Source organism: Rhea pennata, chromosome 5 (assembly GCF_028389875.1).
Source record: "Rhea pennata isolate bPtePen1 chromosome 5, bPtePen1.pri, whole genome shotgun sequence".
NCBI lineage: Eukaryota > Metazoa > Chordata > Aves > Rheiformes > Rheidae > Rhea > Rhea pennata.
The window spans coordinates 1,256,775-1,277,256 of record NC_084667.1 but is presented as its reverse complement, the minus strand read 5'-3'; the positions used below and the strand labels follow the sequence as shown (position 1 = coordinate 1,277,256).

Sequence of the window (20,482 nt, the reverse complement as noted above, 5' to 3'; positions counted from 1 at the left end):
GATATAACCAGTAAGTCACCATCATGATCACGATCCAGATAGGGATGTAATTCAATCAACTAAAAATAAACAGTAGCTAAACAGCTATAAATCAGCATCATAGTGCTCTTACACCCCTGTAATCTGCCTCTGAGGCCCCAGACAGTGTATCTTGGTCATCTAGCTAAATAAGTATCATTTTGCTAGAGGCATGGCTTAAAATAATATTTAGATATCAAGAAGTATATAAGGTAATTGGAGCTGCATTTCCTTTGAGAAGACTGAAACTACTGTGGCAATATATTTTATATGTATTTTTCTCCATTTCATTGAGTGATTGAAGTTATTTCTACCCAAGTCTGTAAACAATTGGGAGTTGTGGGCTTAAAATCCCGCAGAAATGTGAACTCGCTTTGCTTGAAATTGAACGTATGGGATTTAATCTCAAGCCTTAGTTAATTTAGGGAAATGAAACATCCTTCATCAAAGATAGCACAGATTCAATCACACATAAACCACTTTGAGGAAGTGAGTTCTCTCATTTGTTCCCAGTTCTCTGCCTGATGCTAGCTAGGTTTTTCAGTTTTCAAGCAATGGTTGCAGTGCAAGCTCCTTCCTTGCTCTTGGAGGAAATCTCCCACTCCACTTCCGAGGAACAGTGGCCCTCTGCCCTTGTGAAGTTCAAGGGGAGCCTATTGCCTTCGCACATCCGGCATTCGGTTCCACAGCCCCATCTCTCTGATTACCGCAGCCGTGGGTAACGCATGAGCCCACCAGCCTGGCAGAGGCCTGGTGGCCTTTTCTGCATCTCTGTTGGGATTAACTTCTCTAGAGAAAGCCAATAAAGAGTCTACCTAGAAAATTCCACCTCCTGCAAGAGGCAGCCAGCTTTTTACCTTGCTTTAGCCCCCTAGACTGTATAATGTCCTCCTTTAACCTCTGCAGTGCACATGCCACTGCTCAGGGAGGTACGAAATTGCTGTTTACATAGACTAAAGAAGAAGCTCTACAAAACATTGTGTGCAATTTTGTCACCTGAGCCACAAGTATAGAAAAATTGTGTGTTTGGATATTGTCATGTTTTAACAGGCAAACTCTTGAACGTAAAGTCAGATCATTATTTTTATCTCAGTTATCAAATTCCGTGCAGTCTAAAGACAACACAAAGGAGAATTTGTTTGAAAATTTGTGGTATGCAGTTATTTTTTCTTTAAAAAACTGTAGCTGAGATTTGTCTGATCAAATGTACATCTCCATGTCTGAGCTGGGGGGCAAGGGGACTAGATTCCCTTTCCAAGCAATGGAGAGAATGGTACTATTCTAGGGAGAAGGTCATCTTACCCTAGAGCAGACTTCTAAAACTGGTGAGGTGAAGCCCACTGTAGCTTTCTTCAAACTCAATTTATGCTGAAAATAAGGTTTAATCAGCAATTACATTATGTACTGTTGCTCTGCACAAGTCTGACGGAGCAGTCTCCTCACCCGTGAAATAACTGAAATAAAGAGGTAAAGTAAATACATAATGAACAGCATTTTAATTAAGAGGCGAGCGGCCATGCAATGTACACCTCCCTGCAGATAAGGAGGAATCCTTCCTCACCTCGTCCCTACCAGCTCCTGGGTCCAGCTGTGGCCCAGGAACGGACCTGCCAGCCAGCTACTCCATTGTCCACTAATGGCTAGTGACGGACACAAGATAGGAGAAAGGAAAAGCCCACAGCAGAAAGACAGGACATTTTTACTCCAGCGCCAGGTCCAAATCCTTGAAAGTTAGAGCTGGCCAGAGTACCTTGGAAGATGACCTACTATCATTTTTAAAATATATATTGACATTTTAAAATTTGGATGTTCTTACTGGCCATATAAATTTCAATGCTTGTTAATACTGCTGAATTCTTGACTTGAATGTCTTCCCCAGTAATGTCTTCCCCAGTCTCGTTGCCCAACGCCTGAAAGGTATTTTCTGACATCAGTTTCAGTCTTTCATAACTGAAAGCTTATCTGTCACAAAATGTGCCCTCCAGTTGTTCCTGATGGAAGGGCTGCCAAATCAGCCCACAAGGAAGGTGGCTGTCCATGCCGTGAGGAGACAGCAAAGCTCGGAGCAACGGAGAGAAATACACGAGCGGGTATGAGGAAGGTTTAAGTGTGAGCGTGTTAACAGTAACTCTTTCCATGTGATCCCCAATTAAGACCACTTGTGACTTTGGCTGCATTTTTTAAAGGAAACTGAGCTGAATTCTCAGTGCAGCAATCCCAAGAAACTTGTACATGTTAAAAGTAATGAGAAAAATGCCCAGAAATTAAAACTAAGTATTTTTCTGTAGGCTTTGCACATGATAACAGTAAGTTTTTATTGTGTTGGAAGCTTGAAGTCTTTGTTTTATTCTATTATAGTGATAATTAAAAGTCAAAGAGGTTTGTCACTAGAGACTGTATTTCTTCAAAGCTAATTTTAATTATTTTTAACTTCTCAGCTATTTGACATTTGTATCTGTCTGTTCCCAGAACTTTCCTTCTTAGCAAGTGAGTGCAAGAATACTGGGAAGGAGGCACCAAGGTAGGAAAGAGCTTGGATCCCTATTTTAAACACAAAATTCAGCTCAGCCTACTACTGGAGCCACCACTTGTTTCTGAACAATAATATCCTCATATCATCTGGCAATAATGAACAGAGGGCATCTATGCACAGGGATACTACTGATTTCAAAGATACCATCCTGCTACGGACAAATGAGATGCAATGGACAGCACCAATTCATGTTCTCAACTGAAGACAACCCTTAATGAATCCATCCAGACTGACATAATCTTCTCCTACGCAGAACAGCCTTGCCGTTATTTGAAGAACATGAATGTTACATGAAGAACACTTCTCTATACAACTCATAAAAGTAGGCAGCATCTCACCAATGGTTTAAAAATACCTGGTACATATCAAAAACAGGGGAGCTACTCAAGTCACCAACACTGGGGAGGAGGCTTGGCAGCAAAGAAGGCTGTTAGGTGGGATGGTTATTGGATGGCTTCCACCAGCTGTGTTGCATGGTGGTTTGAGTGCTAGATTATAAATATTTCCCCTTGTGAAAAGGGGAAGTTGGCTGGATGAACACTGAATCAGCAGGACATATTCATATCCTCGGCAGAGATTGGTGTGTAAGAAAGCAGGAATGGGAAGCGCTGAATTAGGCCTGGGAAGTCCCTTCTCTCCACAGGCACATGAGGAGAGCACTTATCCCTGGAAGCTAGTCAGCATGGCACGTGGCAACAGGAATATTAATAACTTATAAGACAAGACTTCTCCGGGGCAGGATGGCTCACCCAGACCACAGTCTCCATGGCCACCCCGTGCAGATGGGCAACTTCTCCATTCCTGAGTTCCTCCTGCCAGGACAAACTGAGCTGCCAGGCTGGACTTGTGTGCAGGATGCACCCCAAAAACAAAAGAAGGAGTATCAGGAATACTCCCTTTCTCACTGGTGGCCACGTGATGTTTAAGTCACTCATAAGCATCATACCAAAGGGCCTTGCAAGCCCTCTCGGTGCATCAGGCTTAGCAAGTATAAAAGATGTAGTTGACCATCGTGCACAATGTTTTATGCAGAAGGAATGCAAGTAGACAGCACGCCTAGTGAGCATCGCAAGAAAGGCCGTTTAGCTGGAGGGAGGGAAAACAAGGCAGTGAAGATGGACAGGATGTGCAGTTGCAGGTTCTCATCAGCCTTGCAGCAGGACTAGGTAGAGCTGACACGGATGAAGTGGTAGGAGCAAAGTGGAAATTTCCTTTGCCTTGCAGGGGGGATGAGACCACCTCCCCAGAAGCCTTCCCAACGGCAGCAGGGCACAGGAGAGCAGTCAGAGTGGTGGGATAGCTACAGAATTTCGCTTGGTGCCGGCTTTGTGCAAGTGGCTCTGACTCACCATAGCAATTCTGGACTCGGGGGCTTTCCAAGAGGCTGAGGCTGAAATCCCCAGGGATGTCAGTCTAGACAGGGTGCTCTTCCCTTTGACCTCATTGGGGGCCTCAGCTTCCTCTTTATGCAAGTAACACCAACTGCCAGGACAGGTTATTTTCAGCTTCAGAACAGTTATGAAAGAGCAATGAGCTGAGGGTTGGAGGAAAAAGATGCTCTCGTGGGAAGTATCTTTTGCAGACCACACTGGTGCCAGGCTAGTCCTTGCCACTGCTCACAGGAAAGAATTTTTATGGCTGAGATATTCTAAAGAGACTCAAACAGCCTGAGAAAAGCTCCTTGTCTGACCCTGGGCAAGAGCTTGCAAAGTGAACTGTGATCCTCGAGGACAACTACAGGGAAATCCCAGTCATTAAATCCTCTGACAAGTGGCAGGGGAGGGACTGCAAATTAGTCCTGCTCTCCACACCACGGCTGAGCCCAGCCCAGATCCCTCCAGTACAAGAGAGTCCCCTGAGCCGTCCCGGGGCGCCCCAGCCTGTATCACGGTGCTCGTCCATACCAAGAATCTCTAATGCTCTCTGTTCAAGCGTTATTCTTCCGTCCCTTAGGAGTTGGTGTGCAGGACCCGGCACGGACCAGGTGTGGGTGCACAGGGCCTGTGGCTGGAGGCACCACGGACCCCCTACTCCATGCCTCCAGCTGCGCTACCCTCTCTTCCTTCTTTGCTCTTTCCCAGCAGCCGGCTCACGGCCACCTCGCCTGCCTTTGGTGTCTCTTAAGTCTTCATGGATGGTCACCAGGGAACTGTGTGGAGCAATCTGAGCGTGACCGCATGTAGTTGTGGGGAACTAGCTTCAGTGCCCAGCCGCTTCCTTTCGCCTCCGTATTCTCTTTACTTAGATTTTTAATGCTAAAAGACTGCAGTGACTCCAGGGACTAGAAGGGACCTGGCAGCCCGGGGAAGCCCGTGCTGAGCACTGCCAGCCGCGCCGGGCTGGGGCCGCTCGCAGCTGCCCCCACAGCCACCGCAGCTGCGCGAGGGCTGCTCGGTGCCCGTGGCGTTCGCACAGACTTCTGTGCCAACCCACAACAGCTGGATTTTGGTATACGATCACGTAAAGTCCTTTGATTCCCAATCGCCACTTTTGAAATGCGGCTGAGAACACCCAAGAGCAAGAGCAACACACGGGACTTCAGGTGCTCGAGGGCGCGTGTGCGTGCCCACGCGTCCCTCAGCCTTGTACGGGCCAAAGGGGAGAAAGATAACAGAAGGCACAGGGACACGTGGATTTTTCCGCATCACACTGTTTGATATTCGAATTCCAGAGCAATTCCTGAGAAACGCCAGCAATCAGCGAGATAAGATAACAGGCAGAGCCGGGTACTTAGCAGTGAATGTCCCCAAGAAAATGTGACCAGCTCCCAGGCTGGGCAGGCTCAGGGCAGGACTTCCCGGCGGGACCCTGGGGCCTCCAACAGCCTGCCTCTCCTCTGGCTGTTTCTCCCTCTTCCCGGTTGAGCCGTTCAGCCCCAGGAACCATGGGGCTGACGAACAGATTGCTTTCCCTCTGTGCGGGCCTTTTTCCGAGCCCAGCGCGAGGAGCTGCTGCTGTGGCTGCCCAGCTTGCTTCTTGCTGTGCTGCTGTCTCTACCTCCACTGCTGCCGAGAGGAGCCGCCCGGAGCCGAGGCGCCTCTCCAAGAGCAGGGGTATCCAGCGCGGCGGAGGGGGAGGAAGGCAGAGCGCCAGGGGACGCGGCATAAATTACCTCCGTGAGTGGGCACCTGCCGCTCACACTGGGAAGGCGACTTTACAACTTCCTTCCTTTTTTTTTAAGTTGCTTCTCCACCATAAATAATAATTAACGTAGATATTTTCTCCAGGGGTCTTGTCATCTTCCAAATGCTCGGCGAATATCAGCTCATTCACCTTCACAAATCCTTACGCTGCCGGCTGAACGAGGGTGGAGAGCGTTAGCCCCGAAGAAGCGGCTGGGGCACCGAGGCAGCGGCGCGTGAAGGGCTGTGCCCGAGGCTCGGGCCGGGGCGCACCTGCACTCCCGGCCCCCTCCCCTGCTCGCACCGGTAACCAAACAGTGAAACCCCCCAGTGTCCGGAGGAGAGTCTCACGCACCGCTTCTGGGCAGGCTTCGGCGGCGGCGGGGCCGGCCGGCGCCGCGGGGCCCCCCCGTGCGCCCGGCCGCCCGGCGGCGGGGGCTGCCGGGGGCGGACCCGCTCGGGAGCCCGCGCAGAAGCTCGCGCCGCGGCGCGGGTCCGCCCGCCGGACGGCCGGGGGCAGCAAGGCGGCCCCGCGCCCAGGCCCGCGCGGACGCCCGGGCGGCCCGCGCCGCCGCCGCCGCCGGCTCCCCGCTCCCCCTGGAGTCCCTGCGCAGACGTCGGCGAACGTCACCGCCCGCTCTAATTTTATCCGTGTTTGATGGAGGAGACTGAACTGAGCAGCAGGGAGGCAGCTATTTTGGTTTTCTCCGTGGCTCTGGGTTATATAAAGCATCCGGCCGCGACCTGCGCCGCTCGGGAGCCGCCGCGCCTCCTCCGCCGCGGCGAGGCGCCGGCCGCGGCTCGCTCCCGCGGGCACGTCGGGGCGCGCCGAGGGGCTCGTGCCCGCCCGCGCCCCGTCCTGCCCGCGGGCTCCGCGCGGCCGGCGGCAGCGGGGCCCGCGTGGGCGTCTCGAGGCGGCGGCGGCGGCGGGGCCGGGACTCCCTCCCGCAGAGCCTGGAAGCGCCCGGGCGGCCCGCGGCCGCCCCCGTGTCCTGCGCGCGCAGCACGCTGCGGCTGGGACGCGTTTCGAAGCGCCAGCGCTCCGGGCGCGTCGGGGGGAGCCGCGGGCGGCCCCTTAGCGGCGGCTGGCGCCCTTCCCTGGCTCCGGGCCTGGCCTCCGCCTCGATCCCGTTGCCTCACCTCAGGCTCCCCAGCCGCCAACTGAGGGAAACCAGGTGACGCCCTTCCCGGCAGAACCAGCCCTCTGCGCGCCCTCCTCCTCCCCTCCTCCGGCGGCTCTGCTGCCCCCTCCCCAGGTCCCGCAAAGCCCCCGCTGCCCTGCGCCCCGCTCGGCGCGGCTGCGGTGAGCCCCCGCGCGCCGGCCCGCCGGGGCACCCGCTTCCCGCAGGGTCGCTGCCGGACGGCGGGGCCGACGCGGGCGCTCTGGGAAGCGCTCTCCTTCCCTCCCGCTTCCCGCGCCGCGCCGCGAGCTCGGCGGCGATGCTCGGGCCCTCCCCAGCCAGCCCCCGCCGCGGGGCCCTGCCGGCCGGCGGGACGCGGGAGAGGCCGGGCGGCCTGGGAGGCGCGACGGCGGCCAGGGCCGGTGGGCCGGGGCTGCCCCCCGCCGCCGCCGCCACCGCCGGGGGACCCGGCCCTCTCGGCCCGCGTCCCGCTGCCGCCCCCGCCTCGCACCCCCTCCCTGCACGCCGCGGACGGCGGCTCCCCGCCAAGCCGTCTTCCCCCCCCCGCTGACTGAGCCGCGGGCTCCTCGGGGCAGGTCCTCGCCCCCGGGAAACCACCAGACGCAAGAGACGGCAGAGGAGGGAAGGGGTGTGCGTGCCGGAGCGTGCACACGTGCACGTCGGTGAGAAGCAAGGAGGGATGTCAGTGCTGGAGGCGCCGCGCGCGGCCGGCGCCGGCTCGCCGGCGAGGGCTGCCGCGCCGCAGGAAGCCGCGCTGTTTCACAACAGGCCCGCCGCCAGCGAGCCGCTCGCTCCGGCCCGCGCTGCAGGCGGACAAAAATCGGTGCGGAGCGCCCGAGCGCATCCCGGCCCGCGATGCAGAGCAGGCAGCCGGCCGCGGATGTAGTGGGCGGGTTCGGGCCGCGCAGAGGGAGAGGATCCGAGCAGGCAGCGCCGCGGGTCCGCGGCTGCGGGAGCGCCGGCCGGTGCGGTGCGCGACCCCGCTGAGCAGCCGCGGGGAAGCGCTGCCGGTATGCAGCCCCCCGCCACGGCCGCGCCGAGCTGCGAGCGTCGTGGGGGAGTCAGAGGCCACCAAAACTGCCAGAACCGCCAGTGCCGCGAGGGCGACCAAGAATCGCGCAAACTGGGACGCTGCAGGGAGTGGAAGTGGAATAGACTGGAAACCAGCTGGAACGGTTAAAGCCCCGTCAGCTCTCTGTTTAACGTGCAAACGCGTTCACGTCCTGCCGCGGGGCCGGGGGGAGCACGGCGAGCCCCCGCTGGGCTCGCATCCAGCCCTCACTAGCCCTCTGCTAGCGAGGCGACGCAGCAGGGAGCCCCCGGCTGCGCACAGGCTCCGCAGAGCGGGCGCCCCGCGAACTCGGGGCCTTCTGCGCGGCCACGGCTACATGTTCTTGGTGCCAGGGCCGGCTCCGGCAGTCGCAGCAACCCCTGCTCCTCAGCGCGCGTTCCCATCCTGTCTCCTGTGCGAGCACAACGGTGCACGCGGCAGCTCCGAGAACCGGACTGAGGAGTTGTTCCGGCAGAGAAGTCGTCGCCTTTTCTTTTTCCAGGGTCAGGCTTCTCCGAGGACGGTTCACCAGGCGGCTCCAGAGCCACATCACGCGCGGCAGCTCCGGAGCTGCCGACGTGCGGCGCCTCCCCGACGCGCACCAGCGGCTTTACACGCTGTTGGGCTGCTCCGGCCGCGGGCGGCTGCCGGCACCGCAGCCGCGGGCCGCCTGCACGGCCCGGCCCGGCCGCTTCGCCTCCCCCAGCGCCTTGCACCGACCCTCCCCTGCACTGAGCTCTCCCGACTTTGCTCTGAGCCATTTCACCTCGCCGGACCGGCAGAGCATGAGCGCGGCAGGAAGCGGCTAAGGGTTTTCTGCTGAGGTAGCGCAGGAGAGCGGCTCCCGCGGCACAGCCAAGTGCTGCGCCCAGCCAGGACGGGCAGGGGCTGCCGCCGCCGCAGCGGACCCGCGCGGGAGGGAAGCGCGGAGCCGCCCGAAGCCCCGGCTCCGTCCGCTGCTCCCCGCGCCGCGAACGCAAACCGCGCCGCGCGGGACACGTCCCGCGGCCCTGCCGCGCCGCCCCGGCTTCCCCGGCCGCCTTGCCCGGGGCAGACGCTCGGGGCTCGGCCTGGAGCCGCAAACGCCCATTTCAACCCCAGCCCTTCCTGCCCGGGGCGGCGAGCAAGGGCATCCTAAATGCGCGCTGTGTTCACGGGCGAGGGGTGTGGGACAGGAACCAGCCCTCGTAAAACAGCGCCGGCCGAACCTGCCGCCCTTCGCCTGCCAAATCAAACAGAGCTGATGCAAAGCTAATCCGGGTGACAGCAGCTTGGCTGCTGGCGAGGGCAGGGCGACAGCCCGTTTCCAGTTTGCTGGCCTCAGCAGATCGAGGCAGGAGCAGGCACAGGGAGTTCCCACCCTGAGGCGCAGGCAGCCCCGAGGTTCCCTCCTCTCCTCTCCCATCTGCCGGCACCACTTGTGCAACCAGCGGTGCTAACGCAGCGCTCCGGGTCGCAGGGAAGCCCCAGGCCCGCGCCACCCACCACCTGCCCGGCTGCGGGGGTCCTCTCCCTGCCTCGCTCCCTCCCGGCGCGGCGCCCCGTGCAGCAGGGCCAGCGCGGGCAGCTCGGCCGCGCCGGGGCCCTGGCGCTCGCGCCGGCTCCCGCTCCGGCGCCACGGGCAGAGCCGGCCCCTGCCGCCTGGGAGACCGGGCTTGTGGCAGAGCAGAAAACTCTGGAATATTTATAGCTTCCCATTTTCTTCCGTTTCGGTGCCACATTTCTGAGGTTTTCCTGGACGCGCGCTTGGCACAGGCGCTGCGGAGCGCCGCCCACCCCCGGCCCCGCGCTGCCCCTCCAGCCGCCCGCGGGGCTGCGTTGCGGAGCTGGCCGGGGTTAGGAACAAGCGCTCTTTTCCGCTGGAGTATTTTTAAGGCTCGGCCAGTTCGCCCCTCGCCGCCGCGGCGCGTCGGGCAGCGGCCAGGCGCTCACCGGCGGGGCGGCCGCCCTGCCGCGCACGGCTACGCGCCCCCGCCGGGCTCCCGGCCCAGCCGCGGCGGGCGGGCGGGCGGCGCAGCGGGGCCGGGCCGGGCCGGGGCCGGGGCCGGGGCCGGGGCCGGGCCGGTGTCCCCCGCCGCCGCCGCCGCGCCGCCGCCGCCGCCTCCCAAACAAACAACAGCCGCTCCCGCCGCCATGGCGACCGGGCCGCGCCCTCCCCGCTGCCATGGCGACCGCGCCCCGCCCCTCCCGCCGCGGCTGACGCCGCCGCCTGCGTCGCCCGCGAGCTCCGACGGGGAGAAGAGGGAGGGGGAGGCCGATGACGTTGCCGACCCGTTCCTATGGAGACCACGCACCGACGTCAACAGGTTTGTGTGTTTTCAACGTTCCGCCGTCTCCCGGGCAACGTCAGGCGGTCGGCCCGGCCCCAGCAACAGCGCGGGGATTGGCCGGGAGGGGCGAGGGGCGGGGCCTGCGCCGCGGCCCCGCCCGCTGGCGGCAGAGCGGGCGCTGCGGGCCGGGCCGGGCCGGGCCGGGCCGGGCCGGGCGCCTCGTGTGCAGCTAGCGCCAGAGCGCTGAACGACGCTGAGCTCCCTCCCCGTTTGCCTGCCCGAGTGCCGCGGAGGGAGCCCCGGGTGCCCGGGGCTCGCTCCCGCGGGAGGCCCGGCCAAGCCTGGCCCCGGCCCCGGGCCGCCCTCTGAGGGCTGCCTCTGCCCGGCCGGCGGGGCCGGCGGGCGCGGGGGCCGGCGGCGCTGTGCCCGCGCTGCCCTGGCTTACCAAACGCCCCTTGGGGACGCCCGTCCCCGCGCAGTGCGCGGCGCCGCGGGCACGAGTGCCTGGGGCCGCGGGCAGCGACGGCCGGGCGCCCGGGAGGCGCCGCTGGCGGCTGCTGGCTGCGGCTGCGTGACCGCGAGGCCCCGCGGTGCCGCCGCTCGCCGTGTGTCGGACGTGCCTGGCGCCCCGCGCTGCTGCGCCTGCCGCTGGCCGGTCACACTTGGCTGCAGGTTTGCTCTGCAGCCGGGCGCGCCGCGGGAGCCGCTCGCTGCCCGGCGGCTGTGCCAGCCGGGGGGGCTCCCGGTGCAGAGCGGCGACCGAGAGCGAGGAATTACCCCTGCGCGCCGCGGCCGCGTGGCCGTGTCCCACCGCGCGGCGGGCTCCTCTCCGGCGCCTGTCCAAGCCTGAGCACGGCGCGAGCTTGGCTCCGGGAGTGGGGCCGCGGCCGGGCCCCAGCACCCCACTCGCATGCTGTCAGCGCTGTGACACTCAGCTGGCACGTGGCACTTGTGTCCCGCTGTTGCCGCCGGCGGAGCCGGTGCAGAGCCTGCGTGGGGCTGTGGTGCTGGAGCAGGGCAGCCCCGTCACCTGGGCAGGAGGGTGACGCTCTGGCTGTGTTTTGTCCCTGCGGTACCGCTCACTTCCTCCTTTTTTTTCACAGCATTGTGGTAAAACCGTGAGCGCCCTGCATTCGGAGCAAACAACAAGCCCACGTCATGTGTTTTGGGTTCCTCTGTTTCCTCGCCTCCGTCGGCACATGCTAGAAACGCGCCGTGCCTGTGCACTTTCCGCTTGGTGCAAACAGTGCACGCGGTTGCTCGCGGAGACGGCAGCAGACGGCTTGCATCAGCGCCACCAAAATATTTTGGGCTCTTGGCGATGCAGGTCCCCCCCGGCTTCCAGAAGTTTCCTTGCGGTGCACTTTGGCGGGGGGACCGGGGCCGTGCGCGGGCGGAAGCAGGGCTCAGGGATGCTGCCCGGCAAGCGTCCGCAGCTCCGGATGGTGCCGGCGGCTCTCCTGAACGCTGGGCTCTGAGGGGCAGCCAGCGGCGGGCGCCCTCCCGGGCCGGGGCTGCGCGACCGCCCGGCGAGGCCGGAGCCCTGGGCCAGCCGGGGCGGGTGGGCGCAGAGCTGGCGGGAGGTGCCGGCGCGGCCGTGCGCCGCAGCAGTCCTTGGCTGTCCCCTCTGCTCTGACGGGCAGCGCAGAAATAGCAGCTGGCCCAGTTCTCCCGCCCCCGTGGCCCAGATCTCTAAGAACGGCGGTTGCTCGCGCAGCAACAGCAGCAGCAGCAGCAGCAGCAGCAGCATCAGGCACTGCATTTAGCCCATGAGCTCAAACAGCGGGAGAGGCTGCCAGCAGGATCCCAGCCTGGCTGGGTGACGCTCCTGCTTGGAGACTGCGCTGCAGGCTCTGTTTGTTGCTGTAAACACGCTCGCTGCTGCAGCTTCCCTGTTACTATCTATAGCCGCGATCTCTTGGCTCCCGTGCAAGGAGAGTCTGCGGTCTGGCTCCCAGCTTTGCCTGACCTGAGCCAGGGCTGCCTGACATCCCCGTCGTGGGTGGGTGTCTCCGGGCTTCGCTGCAACCGGCATCAAAACAAACCCTGAAGTGGGGGAAAGGACAAGCCTCGCTGGTGGTTTCCCAGTGGCCTGCTGCCCGCTCGCGCCCCCAGGCTCTCCCGGCCGTGCCGGGGGGGGGGGGGCTGCGTCTCCCCCTGCGGCCCCCCAGGCTCTCCCGGCCCTGCTGGGGGGGGGCTGCGTCTGCCCCTGCGGCCCCCCGGGCTCCCTGTGAACTTTCCAGCGCCTTGTGTCGTTATCCTCTCTCTCTCGGCTCCTACTCTGCAAAAACATTAGAAAAGTAAATAATGCCCCAGGAGCGTAACATTTTCCTCACTGCAGGAAATGGAGTAGGTTAGATTTTCCACGTGTGTAGCCTGTAATATTCCAGTGCCGAGCCCTAGACAGAACTCGCTGGGTGCCAGCCACGGGATTTCTTTGCGATGCAGAGTACGTGCGTGTTCCTCGGAGGAGTAAGGGCGCTCGGGGCGCTCGGCCCGGCGCGGAGCCGCTGCGGGGCGCGGGGTGCGCGGCCGGGGGGAGGGGGCGGGGGGTGCCGGGGTCCCGGCCCGCCCGCCGCCCGCCGCCCGCCGCCCTTGGCCGCAGCCCGGAGCGGTTCCCGTCAGTCACGCCCCCCGCACAGGATGTATCCCATATAAGGATATCTGCGTCAGCGGGTTCCCGAGCCGGTACCACGCCGCGCGGGCGGTACCACGCCGCGCGCGCGGGGGGGGGCGGGGGCCGCCGCGCCGCCCCTCCCCTCCCCCTGCCGCGCCGCCTGGCCGCCGCCCCCCCCTCCTCCCCGCAGCGCGGCGCGGCTCCCCCCCCGCGGGGGGCGGTGGGGGCGAGGCGGGAGGGGAGGGCGCGGGGCGGGGCGGCGCGGGGCCGGCGGCCCCCCCGCGGGCGCGGGTGGTGCGTCCCGCAGTGACGTCGGCCATTCCACACGGCGGGAGGGTATAAAAGGGCGGCGCGGCGCGGCGCGGCACTCAGCGCAGAGCGAGTCGAACGGCGCGGCCGGAGCCCGAGCGACGCGGCGGCACGGACGGGCGCAGCCGGCCTTCCCCAGCTCGCCCCTTCCTTCCCTCCCCGCTTCCCACCCGAGGACGCTCCGCTCCCACGGCCCCGGGCGTGCACCCGCCGAGCCGACATGATGTACCAGGGCTTCACCGGGGACTACGAGGCGCCTTCCTCCCGCTGCAGCAGCGCTTCTCCGGCCGGGGACAGCCTCACCTACTACCCGTCCCCGGCGGACTCCTTCTCCAGCATGGGCTCGCCCGTCCCCCCGCAGGTGAGGGCCGGGCTGCTGGCCGCGCTCTCCTCCGGGGCAGCGCGGGGCATGGGGGGTGGGGGGCGGACGGACAGGCGGACGCGGGGTGGGACCGGACCGGGAGCAGGCGGCGCGGTAGAGGCTGCGGGCGGCTCCGGGGCCGCGGCGGCGGCGGGGCGGGCGGCGGCGCGGCGGGCGGGGAGCCGCGGCCCGGGCTGCGCTCCGCAGCGGGTGTGTAAAGCGGCTTCATTGATAAAAACGCGAGTTCATTGAGGAGACTCCGGAGCGGCGTCTGCGTCAGCGCGGACGTCAGAGATATTTATAACCGCGGCTCCTCGAGTGGAGCCGGGCGATGGCGGCGCCGCCGCCCGCCCCGCTCACGGCCCCCCTCTGCCCCCGGCCCGCAGGACTTCTGCGCCGACCTGGCCGTGTCCAGCGCCAGCTTCGTGCCCACCGTGACGGCCATCTCCACCAGCCCCGACCTGCAGTGGCTGGTGCAGCCCACCCTCATCTCCTCGGTGGCCCCCTCGCAGAGCCGCGGCCATCCCTACGGCGTCGCGGCGCCCGCCGGCGCCTACCCCCGCCCGGCGGCGCTCAAGGCGCCCGGAGCCCGCGGGCAGAGCATCGGCCGCAGGGGCAAAGTGGAGCAGGTGAGCGGGGGTGCGGGCCGGGGGGGGTGCGGGCCGGGGGGAGGAGGGGGAGGGATCCGGGCCGGGCAGGGGTCCGGGCTGGGGGCTGCCCTTGCCGGCACCGGCTGCCAGCGCGACTCAGCAGCCTCTCTCTGCCCGCAGCTGTCTCCGGAGGAGGAGGAGAAAAGGAGGATCCGCCGGGAGAGGAACAAGATGGCAGCGGCCAAGTGCCGCAACCGGCGGCGGGAGCTCACGGACACGCTGCAGGCGGTAAGTGCTGCCCGGAGCTGCGGGCGCCCCGGGGATGGAAGCCTCTCGGCCGGGGCACCGGGGAGCGAGGCGGCCCTGGCTCATGGCCCGCTCTCTCCCCAGGAGACAGACCAGCTGGAGGAGGAGAAATCTGCGCTGCAGGCAGAGATAGCCAACCTGCTGAAGGAGAAGGAGAAGCTGGAGTTCATCCTGGCAGCCCACCGACCTGCCTGCAAGATGCCCGAGGAGCTGCGCTTCTCCGAGGAGCTGGCGGCCGCTGCTGCGCTGGACTTGGGAGCCCCCAGCCCCCCCGCCGCCGAGGAGGCGGCCTTTGCCCTGCCGCTGCTGGCCGAGGCCCCGCCGGCCACACCGTCGAAGGAGGGCAGCAGTGGCGGGCTGGAGCTCAAGGCTGAGCCCTTTGATGAGCTGCTCTTCACCTCAGGGCCGCGGGAGGCCTCCCGCTCGGTGCCTGACATGGACCTGCCTGGGGCCTCCTCCTTCTACGCGTCAGACTGGGAGCCGCTGGGTGCCGGGAGCAGCGGGGAGCTGGAGCCCCTCTGCACCCCGGTGGTGACCTGCACCCCCTGCCCCAGCAGCTACACCTCCACCTTCGTCTTCACCTACCCGGAGGCGGACGCCTTCCCCAGCTGTGCCGCCGCGCACCGGAAGGGCAGCAGCAGCAACGAGCCCTCGTCCGACTCTCTCAGCTCCCCGACCCTGCTGGCCTTGTGAGGGCCCGAGCCCCCTGTACTGACTGACCCGCCGGGCCCCCTGCCCTGCCCGTGCGCCCCCACAGACTCGCCACGGTGCCCCACGGGTCCCCCGGCCTGGGGAGGGCCACCTCTCTGCCGGCCTGGCGCCCCGGGCTGGCAGAGCGCCCGCGCTGAGGCCTCGTACCTCTTCCAGAGATGTAGCAAATCGCATGGAGTTTGTCTTGTCCCCAACAGCCCATCCACGAGAGCTGGTAGTCTGTAGCATGTCCCACACAGCTGGGTTGGTGACTCCCTCCCCTCCTTAGTATCACTAGCATTAACTAATTAATCTCTTGGTTTTAAATTATTGGAATTTAACCTGGTGCTGGGTATCTCCAACTCGTATCTAGTGCAGCTGATTAACAATAACTACTGTGTTCCTGGCAATATCGTGTTCTGACTTAGCAATGACCCATCTTATGTGGGGGGGGGGGGAAAGAGACTCTACTTTATTTTCTAGTAGGTAGATAAATAGCTATATCCATGTACTGTAGTTCTACGTTGATGTTCATTGTAACTTTACTGATCATGCATTGTTGAGGTGGTCTGAATGTTCTGACATAAGTTTTCCATGAAAACGTTTTTATTGTGTTTTTAATTTATTTATTAAGATGGATTCTCAGATATTTATATTTTTATTTTATTTTTTTCTACCTTGAGGTCTTTTGACATGTGGAAAGTGAATTTGAATGAGACTTAAGCATTGTTTGCTTATTATTGTTCAGAGACATTGTCAATAAAAGCATTTAAGTTGAATGCTGGAGCTGTCCTTGTGTTGCCTTTTGCATCACTTCCTTATGACCCCAAAGCAGTTCCCTTCTGCGTAATGTGGCTGAGTGCCAGTGCTGCAAGCTGGGGCCTGGCAGTAGCTGCCTGTGGCAGGGTGGGGACACCCTTGGGTATGGGTCTGCCACCCCTCTGAAGGGGGTGGCCCCTGGGACAGGCGCCAGGGTGATCCCCTCTCCGCCCTGGGCCCTGTGTCCTTCCCTGCACCTCTGCGTTTCACCTGCTCTGGCCTTTCCTCCACAACCTCGCGGCCTTGCCTGAAGGCAGATAAGCAGGGCAGGAGTGCTCCTGCCTCTGAATCAGCGAGGCTGGTGCCAGGCCCAGGTCTGCCCTGGCATTTGTCCGCTCCCTCCTGGATGCGGAGGCCTGGAGACTCGCCCTGGGCTGGGTCTGGCGCCCTGGCAGTGCTGACGAGGCTGGAAGGGGGTGAAGGGCAGACGTGTGCTCACCCACTTTCTTCTCGCTCCCTCGCTAGGGGTACATGGCAAAGCGCGTGCCCTTTCCTCGCCCAGCATCTCCTAGCCCTGGGAACGAACACAGGCTGAGTCCTGGAGCAGGTGGGCTCCCTGCCCGGGCTCCCTGCTGCAGCGTGGCCTCTCCTCCCGCAGGGGCGTTTAAAGGGCTGCTGACAAAGCGCCTGCTGTCGTTCCTGCCGCTCGGGCGCTGGAACGCGTGCCCCCTGCCCCGGCCTGCCTCACTGGGATGGGGCAGGGTGCCCTTCTGCAGAGCTGAAGGGAGCAGCAAGGGCTCCCGGCCAGCCTCCAGCGCTGCCACGCCAGCTCTTGGGAACCTCTTTCTCCAGGTGCCACAAAAATCCTGCACTGGCACATGACTCCAGCGGGAGGTCACCTTGACCCTGCGCTCTCGGGAAATCCGTGCAGGCTGGAGGCATCTCTGGCGCTCGGGGTCAGGTTGGTGTAACCCCAGGCTTCCCGGTCACTGGAGCAAGCTCTGCTTTCTTCACCCCTTCCCCAGTCAGAGCACGCACAGGATATAGCTCATCTCTGTAGTGTGTATTGCAGCTTCACAGCTTGCTCAACAACAGGGCCTGCCCTGTGCAAAAGCAAGTGTTACCCATGCAGCTTCCCGTCTTTCAACACTAAACTGGAGGCAGCTCTGACAACTGAAAAAGAATGAGCCAGCTCCTCAGCGCTGACTCCCGCCGCTACCGAGGTGCCACCCACTTAGAAGCAGCTCCTTTTGCATCACCGCTCTAGTCTACAAGGGCAACGCCCCGGCCCAGCAGCAATGACCCTCAGGCAGTCATGTAGGTGCAGCTCCAAGAAAGCGCGGTGCATGCTCACAAGTAACCGGGTGAAGTCAGTAAATCGGGAATCGCAGCGTGCCTTCCGCCGAGAGGCCGCGGGTTAGTTCACGGCTGGGGAATCCGGAGGCCTCAAGCACGCCCGCGCGCGCCGCCCCGAGCCCCGACGCCCAGCAGAGGGTCAGCAACCGGCAGCGGCCTTCAGGCTGCCGAGGCGCCGAGCAAGCCCCCTGCGCGCCGGCGGGGCGGCGGCGGCCCAGCACCTCTCAGCATCGCGACAACCGGACGCGGAGTCTGTGCCGGGGCTGGCGCGCCCGGGACAGGCCAGTCCCGCCCCGCCGGCCAGCGCAGGCTGCTCCCTCCGGCCGCGGCCGCCGGCCCCGGGCTGCGGCAGCGACGACGCGGAGCCCGGGACGCGCTGGACGCGGGTCACCGCCCCCTCGGGCCCGGCGGCTCCGGGGCGAGGCGCCCTCGGGCCGGCGGAACCGGGCCCTGGGGAGGGCGGCGCGGGGCAGCGCCAGCGCCGGCGCGCGGGGCTCCGAGCGGGACCAGCGCCGCCCGGTGCACCGGGGCCGCCCCGCGACAGCGGCAGCGCCGCGGGCGCCCGGGCTCGGCCCGGCCCGGCCCGGCCCGGCCGCCGCTCCCCGCCGCCGCCTCAGGCCGCGCCGCGCCTGCGCGGGCCGCCGGCCCCGCCCCTCCAACCGCCGGCCCCGCCCCTCCAACCGCCGGCCCCGCCCCTCCAACCGCCGGCCCCGCCCCTCCAACCGCCGGCCCCGCCCCTCCAACCGCCGGCCCCGCCCCCGGCCCCGCCCCGCTGTTTACTGTTTGGTTGCCGGGGCGCCCAGGGGCGCGGCACGTCAGCGACGCGACGTGACGTTCCGCTCCGCTCCCCGCGGAGACGCCACGGGCCAGCGCCATGACGCAAGCGCTTCCGGCCGCGACCATATATGGGAAAGCGGCGGCGGCGGCGGTTCCTTGCGGCGGCCGCGGGAAGGTTCTGGAAGGGGGCGGGGCCGCCGGCCGCGTGCGGCCGCGGCGCGGGCCCTGAGGGGAGCGGGGCGGGCGGGGCTGCGCGCGAGGGGCGAGGGGCCGCGCTGCAGGCGAGGCGCCCCGGGGCGGCCCCCGCGAGGCCTCGCGCCCTCGGTCCGCGCTCGGGAACGTCCCCGGCAGCCGCTCGGGGGAGCGGCGGTTCCGGCACCGGGAGGGCGAAGGCGGCGCGAGCCTGCCGCGGCGCGTCGGTCCGCGCTCGCCCCCGCGGGGACCGGGGCGGCACGCTTGGGGGGGGCGGGTTGTTTTGGGGGTTAACGTGCTGCGCTGGCAGCGCAGAGTCGCCCCCGGGAAGCCGAGGGCCTCGCCGCAGGCGTTGCCGTGGCTGCTGAGGGGCCGTGGAGGCCCCGAGCACGTGCTCTGGCCGCCTCTCGCGTCGCTCCGCTGTGGTGGTTTCGCCGGTAACTCTGCCTACGGCTGGAGTAGAACAGGGCGCCGGCCAGAAAGCCATCGGAGCCGGTGGGCGGTCGAGGTGAAGGAGGCTGCGCGGAGAAGACGCGGCTCTAGAGGAGAGGCGGCGTGAGCGTGCCGCTGTGCGGTCGCGGCGGGGGAGCTCGGCACCGCTCTCGCGGCTGCGTGCTGCTCCGTGGGGGGTTGTGCGGAGGGGGTGGCTCGAGCCGAAGTGTCCGCAGGAGAGGTTGTGGAAGAAACGGATCAGACTGACAGCTCTGAACTGGCAGGACCAGATGATACCCAAGAGTCCCAAGGGAGGTCGCAGTTTAAAGTTACCAGTGGTCACGTGTGGCGTCTCGCTTGAGTAGTGCTTTGATAGGAGAGAGCAGGAAAGCAGTTAAGATGTCAATCAAAAAAAAAATGGCTGGAGAAGTTCTTGCAAGCTATTGACCGATATCTTGACCAGGCAAGTTAGTGAATACTTTTGAAAAGAGATCTAGGGGACACAGAGGAAAGTGATGTACTGGGAGAACCCACAGTCTTTTTTCTAAAGAGAAGTCCAGCTACACAGGTTGTTAGGGTCCTGCGAGCAGTCCGCAAGCACGTGGGGAAGAGAGACTCGGTCTGTGTAGTCTGCTTTGGTTTCCAAAGAGCATTCAGCAGTTTGTCACCAAAAGCTTCTTCAGAAGCTAAGTGCCACAGAGTAAGACGAGAAGTTTTCGTGTGGGTGATGACACTAGGCTGAAAGACAGGAAGCTATAAGGTAGAACAAAAAATGCATGGGAAGAGTCAATGTGTGAATTTTTACGAGGATCTGTATTGGAGTCTGGGAAAGGCAGTGAGTAATGGGGTGACTGAGAGGAACTTCAGTAAGACTTTACAGAGTGAGTGGATGTTGAAATTCAGTGTAGATAAATGTAAAGTGTTTCAAATAAGAGAAAACCAGTCTGAACTTTACATACACAGAAGAGGCTATAGGCTGGTTTGTCACTTAGGAACAAGATCTTGACATAATAACAGTTCTGTGAAAATCTCAGGTGAAGGCCTTGGCCTTGTAGTGGTAAATAAGCCAATGAAGGAACTGGAGACCAAAGCAGTGAACATCATTATGCTGTGGTGTGAATCCATGATGTGCCTCTGAATACTCTGTACAGTGCTGATCTTAACCTCAGAAGGAGGGAAAGCGCTGCAAGGTACAAAAAAACAAGTAGCTGTTCGAAGTTGTGGATCAGCTTCTGTATGAGAAATAGTTAAATTAGCTAGGACTCTTCAGGCTTAGTGAAGGCTGAAGAGTGAGGGGAGATTACTTTCAGTGTAAGAATGATGGGCACCAAATGAAACTCGGGAAAGGATGGGCTTAAAAACAGACGAAGGGAAGCTGCTCATTGCGTGATGTGGCTGACCTGTGGAAAGCCTCTTCTGTGATTTTGTGGGTATCAGAAGCTTCCTTGAACTCAAGAGAAGTTCAGAAAACAAATGCTAGAGAACGCTCTTGAGGTCTGTTAAATCCCCAGAGATCCGCTTTGGCTCAGGGGGTCCTGATGCTGTACATTTGTAGAGCCTGGGGGAATACTCTGGGGAAGTAGCGCAGCAGGCTTACCTTGTTCCTACAGCCTGCCCTAGGTGGTTGTACCAGCCACTGCCAAAAGACAGGAAAGTGGTAAAAGGGACTTGGTGTTTGATCGTGTGTGACTGTTCTTATGTTCTTCCATAGGTATTTAGCTAAAGTTTTGCTCTTACTCTGTGGTTCCTTATTGAGATAGTATTTGAAATTTGTTTAAATTGCCCTGAGATGTGATCTCATGTCCATACTTCTCTTCTGTTCAGATCTTTGCTGATAAGGTTGTTGTTTGACGCTACTTCCTGCAAGCTTCCCAGACATACTAGGTGTGCTGTGACTTGTGGAGATGCTGAAGTGAAACTGAAAAAAAACCGTTAATTTTTCTGGCAGGGAAACAGC

At 62.7% G+C, this 20,482-nt stretch overlaps 1 protein-coding gene across 1 annotated transcript; it reads left to right on the top strand.

Moving 5' to 3' along the window:
* Positions 1-13,109: 13,109 nt before the first annotated feature.
* Positions 13,110-15,795, top strand: FOS (Fos proto-oncogene, AP-1 transcription factor subunit). The gene is made up of 4 exons (XM_062577122.1): positions 13,110-13,423; positions 13,810-14,052; positions 14,194-14,301; positions 14,404-15,795. Exons 1-4 carry the CDS (start codon positions 13,283-13,285, stop codon positions 15,010-15,012), a joined length of 1,101 nt encoding a protein of 366 aa, XP_062433106.1. The 5' UTR covers positions 13,110-13,282; the 3' UTR covers positions 15,013-15,795.
* The last annotated feature ends 4,687 nt before the right edge of the window (positions 15,796-20,482 follow it).